Consider the following 14,163-nt stretch of genomic DNA (forward strand, 5'->3'; position numbering starts at 1 on the left):
GACGTCTAGAGTTCTGTTAATTGATAGGTGTAGAGCTAGTCATCATTCGCTAGTCAACCACCTGTAATTCCTCCTCCTCATTTATTATTTGCACCTTATAAAAGGAAAAACCCCCACCTCTATGTAACTGTATTTTTCAGAATGGCAAGTGTGATTAGATATCTTTACTTGTAACTTCCAAAGCTGTATGTGGGATTTCTCAATAATCATATAATATGAATTAAAAGAATAATAAGTTTTCTTCTACTGACTGGACTTCAGGGGAGTTTAGTGACTATTCTAGGTATCCTTCAAAAATAATACTTAGGAAAAAAATGTGGCTAAATCTTCCACTCACTTGAATTTAAAATGAATTTGCAATTGCAGCTCTGTGTGGCCTATTACAGGGCTTTTTGACTGGTAGGAAGAAGAGCATTAAGGTTTTAATTTCAAAGCAAATCCTCAGATAAATTCCTGACTGATTAATCAGTTAATGTCTTTTTCAACCATGTTTTTCCTCTGAGGTGCCTTTGAGGGTTATTTTAATGACCACTGTCTGGCTTGAAAGCTGTTAGCTGCAGTGATAGCTTAAAAAAACCTGAAAGTCATAATTCTTTTCAGTTAATAAACTTTGTGTAAAATATCATTTATTCTAGTTGAAAACTGAGTGAGCAGTTCTTTGGGATTCCTGATTAAAGTTCTGAGCATCTGAAAAATTAAGGTTTTCAGCAGGTTGAAAAATCATTTGGAATTTAGGGTGAATATCTCATTGCTGTAAGACAAACTGTTGGTATTTTGGAGAAGTGCCGTTTTTTTTATAAATTTCCCTTGCTTTACAACTTAAATATTTTGGGATTGGGGGTGGCAGTAGTGTTTAGCTTTACAGTAAATGTTTAAGGAACAATTACTCAAGTAATTTTAAGCTGTTTAGACACTACAGACCCACTCAGACTGATTTCAGATTCGGAGACTTTTTTTTAGAACTATGTGGAAGGAAGATAAATTCTGAGTTATGGACAAGCTTTGAGTATCTACTTTTACCTGATAGCATCCTGTTTATTAGAAGACATGGTGCAGAAATAGCAGGTAGTATCTCTTTCAGGTACTTAGTAGCAATTTGGTCTGATTTTTCATCCCTTATTCACTGAGCAATTTTTTTCTTTCAATTGGATGTATTGGTGACGTGAATAATGATGATTCATAGTTCTGGTATTTTATCTGAAATTGGAAAGTTTGCTTAATTGCTTAAATGGTTAAAATTTAACTGTGGCAGAAAAAAAAACCCCACCTTTTGAGTTTGAAATGGCTTTCTTTGTTTTCTTTAATGTGTAATATAATACACATTTAGACTTCCTGTTTCTTTCCTTCCATTATCTGAAGGGACCTTTAGGTCTAGAGCAGGCTTATATCTGAGGTACCATAGTGTGATGTCTGAAATTGAATGGGATAAGAATAAGTGTAAGTGTTGTCAAACCTTAAAGCAGAGCTATTATCAGGTTATAGAAGGTTGTTGTATGAAAACAAAAAAGTCCTTTATTAACAAGAGTGATAAACTAAAAGCCTTATAGTAGAGAGAAGGAGAAGGAAAAAAAAATGAATGTGATTTGAATTTATTTCAATAATGCTGATTCTGCTTTTGAAAGTATTATAGTTTAGAAAGGAGATGGATGACAAATTTCGGTATAATCTTTAAAGGTAAGGAAAAAGCCCGAACTCGAAACAGAAATATTTCTTTAGATTGACTTCATAAGCATTTTTAAAATATATTTTTTTCTTACACAAAACAGCACATCATCATATAAATGTCCAGTGAGACTTCCAAAGACGACTCAACTTTTTTCTTTCTTTGTTCTAGTTGCATTAAAATCTTCTAACTCTACAAGACCAGAAAGAAATGGCATTCAGGAAAACTGTAGAACAGCAAAATGTGGAGAAGGGATGCAGATCCTGGAAGGAGAACTCTTACTGCAGGTACGTTTTGCAGTGGATGTACATTTAAAAAAATTTTGAAAGGATTATGTTGTATTTATCATACCAGTTATTCACTGATAAGGTTGAAAAAAGTTTTCTTATCATCAAATTCTTTCCTCATTTTCTCTAGGTTAATGTTATACAGCTCTTGCACTTTCTCTGGTGGTACTAGTGACTTTGAAGAGTGCATATTGGTCCTCTTAACACAGAGTAATTTCTTAGACTTGTTTATTCCCATCTCATTGTATCTATTGTTAATGAAGATATTAATATAAGGAAACAATCTTCATGAAAGTCAGATAGGTTAGTCTTCAACTGTACATTTGGTAACCAACAGTCTAAAAAATAATTCTCTGTAAAAGACCTTGAGCTTGCTGGAATATCCTGCTTTCTTAGTGGTTTGAAATAACTGGGTTCATAGTATAGGTTCAGGGCAAATTTTAAAATACTGCCAATAACTGTTAGCAATGTGAACTAACAGAAAGTATCAATGAAAACCAGAAGGTGTTTTTAAATTATATTGTCTGTTTTAATGTCATAGAGTATCAAAGCATATGAAATAGAACAATGTAAAATAGTAGGTCCAGATTAAACTCAAGAAATGACTAATATAAGTAATCCAGTGTTCTAATTAGTTTCACAAAATACATTTTACTATGACCTGCAGCTCCATTTGAAATATGTTGTTGATCTTTCTTGTACACAGGTTTCACACTGATGTACCTGTCAGAAGTGGCAAATCACTAGGTCAGTCAGAACCAATGGTTTGCGTAGAACAACATTTTCAAATGTTCAAAGGGTAAAAATGAAAACAGCTTCTAAGAATCCCACAAAAAAATTACTGTAACTAATACTAGTTGAAAACTGTTTCCTAACAAATTAAAAAACTAGGACATATATGCAATTTTCTAACCTGAACGAAGTATGGCAAAGAACCGTTACGAAGTTACTGCAGGTGAAGAGCTTTCTTTTAAACAGAAATTATCTAAAAAGGTAAAATATATTGTTTATATCGGAGAATCTATTTGATGTGAAATTTATTTATTTTTTATGACTTCTGAATGGAAGTTATATGAGGGAACTGCTATAGCAAACAACTTTCCATTATGAAAATTAAATGTGTGATGTGCTTTTTACTGTAAATTCTGCCCCCTTGGGAAGTAAGTAAATGAACTGAATTTCTTAAATGAATTTGGTTTTAATATATTTTATATATATAGATATAAAAATATGAGAATGAATATGGAGATAGATTTTTCATAGGGAATGTAAGAAATGATGAGTGATGAAAGTGGAATTATTTAGAAGATACTGAGCATCAGTAAGATATAAATATTGGTAAAATCTTTCCCTTCTGCCTAAGATTGGAAGTCTTTGTCACACAGATTTCCCTAGATTATAACTGGTGATGAACATTTCCTTTTTATTCTCATTCTATTTTTTGCAAAGATGGCATGAATGTATACGATATTGTTTATATTTTTTTATTCATTTATTAGATGTGTTTTTCTTGTTTTCTAACAGAAAATTCTCTCTTTAATTACCAAGGTAGAAACTGTCTTACTATTCAATATATTGGGGAAGTAGAGATCGAATACATAGATGTGTCTTCCTTAAAATTTGGCTATATGTCCTTTAAAATTGTATAAATTCTTTCAAATTCTTATTTTGGATACATAATCTATTACAGTCTAAGCAACTTTATGTTATGAACTGCAAGTCAAATGATGACCTAAGAAATTTTTAAAACATCTTAATTCTCACCAGTAATGAACAGTTTTATAATTGCCTTTGTATTAGAAATATTGAAAGTTTTTTTGTGGAAGCACAAATATTATCTCCAACCTCCAGAATAATAAACTCACTGCGAAACTTCATTATGCCTTTAAAGATAATTATTTGAGGGTTACATTTTGCCAAAATGTCTATCAGAACCAGTCTTCCATTTATTGGTGTATCTGGATCTCTGTATGCTTTAAGGAACTTCCAGTAATTTGTTGCATTAGATTTTTGAGCAATCAGCTTGCATTATACAGAAATTTTTGGCTGACAGAAGGCACCTGATTTCTGCTGTAACAATCCTGTTTCAGGATGAACTGTATACCAGAGCCACTGTAAAATCTGACTGAATTCCAGGTACAGGAGCTGTACATAGCTTTGTATGAAACAGAGCAGAATAACCAATTTTAACGTGAGCCAGAATTAGATACTGTGCAGCTTGCAGACTTTTTATATCAACCACTTGGGGTGAAATGCCCTGCAGAAGAGGTCAGCAGAGGACACAAGCACCTGCCACTGCAGCATTCTGCTCCCTTGGAATTACTGTGAACTTCATCACGATCAAGGATTCTATGTAACTACTCAAGATTTCTTGGGTTGGCTATGCTATTTAATTTCAGATTATTATTAAATTTTTTTTTAGCTCATACTGTATTCAGGGGACGTTCACTAAAATTATATAAGGAGTTTTATAGAGCTCACAGCTGGTTATGGGAATAGATTAAGGAATGTCTACACATTAAAAAGGAGTGGTTTACAGCATTTAAAGACCAGTCATTTAATCAGATATTTAACTTGACTTGATTAGACAGTATTAGTAAAAGAACAAGAAATAGTAAGACGATAGCTCTGCAAAATATGGAAAAGCAACTGTGGTAGTAACCATAGTGTGGGGCTATGGGAGTTAATGTTTGTGGAAGAACAATGTTGGTTTATAATAAAAATAATTTGTGTGTTGTTACAGTAAGATATAGGGTATCCTTCACTTACTTTCATTTTCTATGTTATAATAATTTTGCATAATAAAGAATTTTTAAAAATGCATTTTAAGTGTGCTGGCCAAATTTGACTTTGAATGCAGCCGAGGAAATGAAGTGGCACAATATACTTAATCCAGTCCCTCAAGACAGCCTTTTGTTAAATCTTGACTGAAATCCATAGAAGTAAATCAGCACCTTTCAGATGAGCTGCCAAGTCACAAATGTACTGTTTGCTATCACAACAATCGCTATGAACTGTATTGATTGGGAGTTCAGATAAATGCCCTTTGTGTGACTTTGAGTAAGGAGCCGCTTAGTCTGCTGCTTCATGAAGGGGGAAATCTCTTCAAAAACATTGTTTACTTGCAACAGTCCGCTTGTGCAGAGGTTTTCTATTTTAAGTAAGCTATAAAATGTTTTCTTGGACTATATAGGGGATCTTGATCACTTGATTTCCTGTCCACTTAGGCCTGTCTGTGCTATGAATAAAACAGATTTAGGGAACAGGTTTGTGACATGGCTCCCACTCGTGCTGCGAGCAGCAGTGTACCAAGGGCATGAGCCAGGCAAGCATCGTGAGCTACGGCTGATATTAGATAAACTGGTAGTTCACACTGCTGTCCCTCACCTCCTACAATCAAGAGTAATTAAAAGTCATCAGCAGGTTTGGCTTCTGCCCTGGAATTTTCCAAAAGAACATTTTATTTTTACTTTTTTACTAGGTGCAGTTTTCTTCATTGTGCCGTGTATACTGTAGAGAGATGCAATGAAGAATCCTTCTGTTTGTGCTGTTAGATAATGATATGGTTTTGCATGCTTCACATTTTATTGGGAAACTAGGGTATTGGTAGACTTTCAGCCACAATAATTACCTGGAATTTTGTCTCTGAAGCTGACAGATTGGTGTGTTTCCTCCCCAGGCATTAAATGGTTTCGTGTTAGTTGTTACGGCCGATGCTCTGGTCTTTTACGTCTCTTCTACTATCCAAGACTATTTGGGGTTCCAACAAGTAAGTTTATTTTTCCCTCTCCCCCCCACCCTCCACCCCCCCACCCCAGGTTTTGCTTGATTTCAGAGAGCATCAGTATTCATATTTATGGTCTGATAGTTTGTGCGATAAAAATCTCAGTTAGGTACTTTGGGTTGGATTACTTTGAAACCATATTACTTTTCTATCAGCTTACATAGCTGAAATGGGACCTCAGGCCAAGCACAACAGGGATATAATTTCCAAAGCTGAGTTAGGCAAGATAGAAAATTTTCACACTTAATTAGTCTTTACTGGAACAACTGTTTGAAATTTATACTGTGGTGTTACTCAGTTTCTGAAGCTGAATGAGACATAATTCAATGGGTAGGTAATTATTTTAATAGAAACCTTTCATACAAAATTAACTCCATATGTCCTGAGGTTTTAAATAGCAACTGAGTGATCTTCCTATTTTTAGAATTTTAGTGTTCTCTCACTCTTATTTACTTATGTATTTCAAAACAAGCATTTGTTATTTTCAATTTAAGGTGTAGATCACATCTGGCTAACTTCCTTGGGCTTGCAAACCTGGTACCAAAGTAGTAAAGACCAAGACCCAGTGAACACATGTTGCCTTCCTTACAGAACTGTTGGAATTACTTTATGTTAAGATGATAGAAGCTTAGTTTATTGTTATCAGTTCATATATTTGAGTACTGGATGATGATAGATTCAGTTGCAGTCTAAAAATAAGGAAAAACTCTGCTTGGTATGCAGTTTTAGCTAACTGATAAGACATTCGGGAATGTTTGTGTAAAACAAAATATTCCAAACAAAACATTGTTATTACAAACAAAATATTATTCCTGGGGTTACAGATTCTTTTGGTGTGGGGGAATGGAGAAAAGAGCTTGGGAAACAAGTTGGGCGTAAAATTTGCATAGTAATGTCACTAAATCAAGTGCATTATATAGAAGTGAAGTCTTAAAGTTATTAAAATTACACTTCTGGCAATTTATTCTGAAAAATACTGATTCTTTTATGAAATTCATCAAAGCAAAATTTGAGCTAAGCTTCTGCTTTTGCCAGCCCGTCTTAATTTCTTTAGATCTATGTATTATTTTATGGTTGGGTTTTCAATCTAAACAGAAAACAGGTTATTTAACTCCTCTCAGTTGACTGAGGCTTTTCTGAAGTATTTTTGGTGGGGTTTTTTCCCTGTAATTTCTTTCAACCACTGATCCTGGCTTTCCTAACCGTGCAGTTGGTGGTGTACAAAGAGCGTAACAATTACAGATTTTAATGCATCCTTAAGGAGTGACAAAGCTTTCAGGAAAACAAAACCAATGCTCATAATCTACTTGGCTTAGTTTTGGAAGTTGTTTGTTCAGGGCCTTTGGCTTCCTTTTGTATTCCTGTAGCACCTAGAATGGGTCAGATGCAAGTACCAGCTGGCAAGTACTTTATTTACCAGTATACAATATTAAATGATTTAATCAAAACCTAAGCATAACAGTTCCAGGCTTGCTCAGATAAAAGCAGGTAAAGAACAGTTTGACATAATGTTATTTTTTTCTAAGGTAATATTTTTTTTATTATTTCTCATGTTTGCAGTTACGGGTGTGACTGTATTCTTCTCTATGCTGCTAAAAATTGGTTTGCAAAGCTTTGTCACCTGCATGCAAATGTATGTTTTTATCACCAAGCAAAATGGAATTTGCTATATCCATAGCAGTGTTGTTAACCAGGCAACTTATATCATATTGTCATGTAAGTTTCTGATTCTCTTTCTTTCCCACCCTTTTCCTTTTTGCACGTAGTCTGATATTATACACCAGAGTGTATTTGAATTGATTCACACAGAAGACAGACCTGAGTTTCAACGACAGCTACATTGGGCATTAAATCCTGCCCAGTCTGCAGATTCTGGACCAAGCATACAAGGTGAGATTGCAGCCAATTTATGTGTTTGCCTGTCTGATTAGATGAGGGTTTTTTAAATTTATGTAAAAAAGTTTAGATTCTTTTATATGAAAAAAAAAAAAAAAAAAGGAGTAACATCTTTAAAATTATTTGACGTTCATGGATGTGTGTAGCCAACAGTGGGAATTACTTTTTTTTTTTCCACTTTAAAAAAAGAACTGCTGTTCACAGCACAAAACCATTCAAATACTAATTATGATTTAAATTAGAATTCCATTTGGAGCATAAATGACTGAGTGTCTTGCATGTTTGATCAGTAGTCCTGTGGTAAATAGCAAAGCAGGTAATCCTGCATGTTTGTGTTGCAAATAAGGTAGTCAGGAGCGGGCAGTATCTTTTGGTGACATAAGAAACAAGGAAGTTTGATTTTTCTGTGTTCAGCCTCAATTACATGGTTTGTCTTTAATCACTGAATGAGAAAGTGATTTCTCTGAAGTAATGATCTCTCTTTTACATCTGCTACTCCTGGTTACAGATCATGACACCAAATCTATTAGCTTAGGAAGGCCAGCAGACAGTCGGGAATGACAGCTTCTTTAAGCTCTTTAGGGTAGTATGACTCCCTGACTAAGAAATGTGTTATTACGGTGTTAATATTTGGAATAGTGCTTTCCTAATGTGGAAGAGTTTTACACTTCCAGTTAGTTATGTGCAGGCTGCCACACAGAACAGTACTTTTCATGGGAACAAAAGGGGAAGAGGAATAAAAGATGAAATAGATGAGCCTTTAAGACCAAATACTATGTTTGTTAGAGCATCAGATTGTTTCATGTTATTGAATGATGCTTAAGTGACCTGCTATACTGAGAAACACATTGCTTATGTGTTGGTAAAGAGATGTGTAGGTACAGGTAGTTACGTGTAGTATGGGAAGCATGTGCCTGCCTCATAACAATGACAAAACTGCTGAGACAACTGCAATGCTCCAATTTGCACAACAGTTGTTTAAATATGTAGGTGAAGCTCTCTGTTACTGTAATTTACTTGATAATAATTGGGTTTTAATCCGGAAAAAGTCCATGCTATTTTATAGTAAATCTACCATTCATAAAGCAACTTGATTTAAAACTCTAACAAATTCATATTTTACAGTATTGACATGCCATGACTTGATAAAGACATAAAAAACAGAATATGTTACTTACTTGTTTGGCTCACAGCTCACTATATTTCAATTTTTTCATTTAGTGGTCAACATTGTTATCTATGGATCAGCCTCCACAGTCCAATTGAAAACATGCTACACAACTAGTTAATATCACAATTTGATATAGCAAACAGCTGCTGGTAGTCAGAAACCAGGTTTTTATGTTGTGGGTTACTGTTTCCTTTGAGTGAAATGGGGTTCTATAGCGTTTAAGCAAGTATATATGAATTTACAAAACGTTGTGTTTGAAAAGTACGACACCAAGTTGACTTGGCATCAGATTTGACTGAATGGTGGGAAGCGCTGAACAGGATTACAAATGATTGTTTTGTACCTGGTGTTCCTAGCTTACTAAAAGCTGCTAATTATTTTTGGGCCTCAAGTAGTATAAAATATTTGGACGCTGGGGATCTGTAAACTGAATTCAGATTGATAACAAAAGATAATGCTAATGACCATAAGGATCCCCTCCATTTTTGCTAATTTAATCCATTGTCTTTTTAATATGTTCAGCTAGCATTATGTAGATAATTAGACATATTCTAATTGTGCTCAGGCTTAGGCACAGATTCTAGCCTGAGTCTGGGAACTAATTCTGCTTCAGGTAGTCTGGACTGGTTTGTTTCTCACTCAGTACTCTGGTGTTCCCCTAGACCACTGGTTTCCTCCTACTGCTATTGTGCTTACCAGTCCCGTTCCCAGAGAAGCTTGAAAAATTCTGATTTTTCAGTCCCAAATATCTGCTTTGGGCTGTAAGTCTGTATTATATTTTAAAGTTAACTTGCTATGCAACATGTATAGTCTTGAGCTTAAAGAAAAAGAAAAGGACTCAATGTACAGCATGTGCTGCACATTGCTCCATGTTGTTGATGAGATCCAGTGTGAGCTTCATGAGGGATATGGGTTCTAACCCCTGTAGTGTTAACTGGGAGTTTTGCTCCAGGGATTGCAGACACTCTGTAAGACTTTGCCTTCTTACAGTGAGTCATTTCTCCAAGGTCTTGGCACTGAAACCTCTGTTTCTTGTCTGCCTGGGAAAGTGCAGTAACATTCATTTCACAAGTGTAGGAGGCTTGGGCTTGAAACCCATCCCCTCCTGGTTTGAGTTCTGTTCCCCTCCTCTTGCGAGCTACAGACTGTGTTGCTTCTTCCACCGAAACCTTGTTTGCTCTTGTGAACTGCCCTTTTCACTAGGGAAGTTGACAGACACTTGAGAGAACCCAGATAAGATCCCTGCATTCAAATTCCAGCTCTGTATTTGCCAAAAGAATAGCAGTTGTCCTGTGTCAGAAATGCTGAAGGGCGCGCCTGCCAGTGCCAAGGATGCCAGCAGAAAACCTTGCACTGCTCGTGGGGTACTAGAGCTAGAATCAGCAGGCACTCCTCAGCCAGAAGATTTTTCTGAGTCGGAGGACTTAATCAGAGCCCTTTGAGGAGCCTGCTACTAAACGATTATAAAGTCTTTCCCTACATCCCCTCCAAGAAGTTGCCCATAGTCTTGTTAATCTCCGTGAAAGAATCGGCACCCTGAACTACTCGGTGCTCTCGGTATGCTCCTGCCTGGCTGGCAGCAATTTCAGTCAGCTCTTCTTCTAACAGTAGCCAACTGCTGAAAGCAATTTTCTTTTGACTTCACTAGCTGACATCATTCTCAGTAGTAGCTGGTCTTGCAGGAAATAGAGCTGTAGTAATAGAAAAGGAACACAAATATTGGGGTTGCTTGGGGAAAGAAGTATTTTAGTGGCTTCTGTGGTGCTGATGCTTGTGAAATGCTAATGTTGATACATGCAGTCTTAACTATTCGAGGAGGTCTTGAGTAAGGTATATGTAGGGATTCTCAAGGGTGTCAGAGTTGGCATTTTTGAAAGATGAGTTGAGATTTGCAGTCTGCTTCTTTGATGCCCTTTCTTCATAATTGCATTGTCAGAGAGCATCTAACCCATTTCAGCACCTCCTAGAGAAGCACTGCTTCAGAAGTATTGACAATTCTCACCAGCAATTAGGCAATTAAAAAAAAATAATCTGCAGCAGTAGAAAGTCAGGAAATAAGTTTGCTTTTGTCTGTTGAGAACCATACATGTAACAAGTGTGAAAATCTGTTATTTTCTGATATCAAAGTTAGGTGGTAACTATCTTGGACTACAATTATCTGAGTTTCTGTACCCATGGGATCAGCTTATAATGGTGGCTTTGGCTAATACAGAGTTATGCAGATGGCTGTAATTACACATTTTTCCTTTCCATACGCACTATCAGCTAGGGCCCTTTTTCTTTTTTTCCATACCCTGAAGTTTGTTCAGCAAAAATTGACCTTGTATAGCAGGTTTTTGTAAGGAAAAAATAAAAAAAATTATCTTCTAGCTTTTCAGACAAAATCAGATAACTCAGCACTCTTGTTGGATTTATATGGCCTTAGGTTGCAAGGCCTCTTGGGGAGCCATCAGCAACCTCATTTGACTCCAGTTCAGTCCTTTGAATTAATAGATTAATTTGAACTGGCTTTTGGTCATGATGTGTTTTCCTTTGGGTTTTATTTGCCATTGTACAAACCACCTAGCCTATCTGTAAGTTTTTTCAGCTGTCCAAGAGACAAAACTATGTTCCAAAGAACATAATGTGGTGTGTGATTAAGTGACGTGCTGTCCATGACTTCATCTCCAAGTCTGGAAGGTCAATGTAGATTCTTTCTTAAAATCAGTATCCTGCTTTTGCCCGTACATGGCAATCAGTTCTCTGAGTATATGGGCAATTTTTTTTTAAATTACAGAGTATTTAGCACTGTAAAACAGCATTTTACACATTTTACACTGTTTTCTCTTAATTTTCTGTGTGTATGAATTCCTAGGGAAAGACCAGTTTGTGGTTTTTTATATGTATTACAAACAAGATCACTTTGCTGGATTTGCTGTTAGTAGATATGTTCTGGTATCTCTGTGTATGTAGTCTTGTGCAAAACGTATGTATTGAAGTTATCGATTTACCTTCTGATTTTACTTTGTATTGCTAACGTTTAAGTCTGTTTTCTAAATGCCACTTAGCAGAAAATTCTTTTCCTGAAGTGGCAGAAGAATATCATGTTGTTATCCTAGTTGTCAATCATGGTTTTGAGTCACTTTTTTTTTGGGGGGTGTGTGTGGTTTTTTATTTCTTTGTTTGTTTGTTTTTAAAGCAAACAGACAAAACCCACAAAACACAAGTGCTCCAGGTTTCTCTAGAGACGTAACTGGTGTTTTCTTGGTCAGCACAGTCCAGAAACATTCTTACTGTTTAATAGGAACTTTTTACACCCATTAGAGGTGGCTTGTTGTGATGGTTCCCTAAAGATGCTTTTTTTTATTTATTGCTACAGCTTTCACTTGGCTGCCTGGAAAGTAACAGTTTCACAGTTTGATGCCATCTACTGTGCTTTTGAATACCCAGTTCATATAGTTACTATGCCTTTCGCAGATTGTGCTGTTGAAGAAATGTGGCTGTGCTCTCTGCTGAGAACTCTGCTCTCTGAGACTGATCCAGAATCTAGATTGTTGACAAACATAGTGAATACATTTTAAAACACCCCAAACAAACAAAAACCCCAAACAAACCACCACCACCCCCAAACTTAAAAAAAATTATTGCATGCAGTTTTCAAATGCCATAGCCTGTAAAGTATAATCCCATCAGAAGGACTAATACTTAACCTAGTGTTATAATCAGTATAGGTTCTGAGAATGTTTCCAGTTTACATTGTTCTTGCTCAGTTCATGACCTAGCGCTTTGTTTATGAGACGGAAGATGATGTGTTATAGATAGCCTTCACTAGGTGTTCTTCTAAAAATAATCCTTATAAATAATCCTTTCCTGTAGGAGATAATGGCTTTTCACAGCCAGCAACCTATTATAACCCAGACCAACTTCCTCCGGAGAATTCTTCCTTTATGGAAAGGAATTTCATCTGCAGGTTACGATGCCTCCTGGATAATTCATCTGGGTTCTTGGTGAGTATGGAGTTAGGTAAAATCTTCCACATACACTTGCAAGTTGGAAAGCTGCGTTATTCTTATAATATGTAAAGCAACTTACTTTATTTGTTAAGTCTCCATAGATATCTGAGCTGCCTGAGCCAGTATGTTTGTCAGTGACACTAAATTTGTCCTCCTCAACATGATGATGTTGTTGTTACAACCAGGTGCAAGTTCTCTCATTTCTCATGGCTCACTGAAATACAAATTTCACATGGCTCCTCACTGAAATACAAATAAGCATCAGCTTTTGTAAAGTACTGTGTGATTTGCAGATAAAAAAGCATTACAAGGATTATTTTCTGTTGGGTATCATGAGATGCAGTAAGTCATAATAACTAACAAAACCATAGTATTCGCTTACTTGGGAAAGTTTGCGCTTGCTCTTTTTAAATACTTTTTTTGTTTGCTGTAGATTTTACAAGAAATAAGGGTTTGTCACCTTCTAGGTGGCTTCTTACAAACAGAATTGTTTCTATAGACTTTTGCAGTTATACACATTTGCATATTTTTATACTGATGACTGACAGAAATGCAAGAGAAATAATGGTATGTTAATTATATGCATGTATAATGCCGTGTTCATTCGCATATTAGATGATCCAGTTGGCATTTGCTATTACATGTTTGGGTTGGTTTTTCATAAAACAACCTACCCGTTAATTCTTCCTCCAGTGAGTTTATTAGCAGATCTCAAAGTGACACACTCGGGGGTATACCAACAGCATTCTGTACTTGTTCGCTAACTTTTGTGTATGCCATGCTACAAAGCTGGAATCTGATGGGTCTTAAAAAAAATTATTTTACATAACAGAAATATTTTACTCTTAAATATCTCTAACATATAACAATTACTTTTTTCCTCATCCAAAGGCTATGAATTTTCAAGGACGATTAAAGTTTCTTCATGGACAAAACAAGAAAGGGAAAGATGGAGCTACTTTGTCTCCTCAGCTTGCTCTGTTTGCAGTAGCCACTCCCCTGCAGCCACCATCTATCCTTGAGATACGAACCAAAAACTTCATCTTCAGAACGAAACACAAACTGGATTTCACACCTACTGGCTGTGATGCAAAGTAAGTGTAGATTATTCTGCATAATAATAATTTGCTGATAAGATAGGTTTAAAGTATGTATTTGAAATATAAAGCTGGCTACTGTTTCAGTAAACACTGATAACTGTTCAGGAACTGTTAGGATTTTTTCTTCGGCCCTGCTCATAAGTAAAGAGAAATGGGATTGTCTTAGCGTACTTCCTTGAAAAGGCATACTGCTTTCTGACTCTCAAACATTAAAAGAACAAAATAAACCCAAATTCCCAAAACAAAACGGAACCCCAAAAAACCCAGAAT

The 14,163-nt window shown here is 35.8% G+C and overlaps 1 protein-coding gene across 1 annotated transcript in view; it reads left to right on the forward strand.

Annotated features, from left to right (window-relative positions):
- Window positions 1-14,163, forward strand: part of AHR (aryl hydrocarbon receptor) — a 64,077-nt gene that overhangs the window by 37,469 nt on the left and 12,445 nt on the right. Inside the window, exons 3-7 of the mRNA XM_080383702.1 lie at window positions 1,835-1,950; window positions 5,630-5,719; window positions 7,501-7,624; window positions 12,657-12,787; window positions 13,685-13,887. Coding sequence (XP_080239828.1) covers window positions 1,835-1,950; window positions 5,630-5,719; window positions 7,501-7,624; window positions 12,657-12,787; window positions 13,685-13,887 — 664 coding nt within the window. The remainder of the gene's footprint in view (window positions 1-1,834; window positions 1,951-5,629; window positions 5,720-7,500; window positions 7,625-12,656; window positions 12,788-13,684; window positions 13,888-14,163) is intronic.

Source organism: Falco punctatus (assembly GCF_963210335.1).
Source record: "Falco punctatus genome assembly, chromosome: 4".
NCBI classification, from domain to species: domain Eukaryota; kingdom Metazoa; phylum Chordata; class Aves; order Falconiformes; family Falconidae; genus Falco; species Falco punctatus.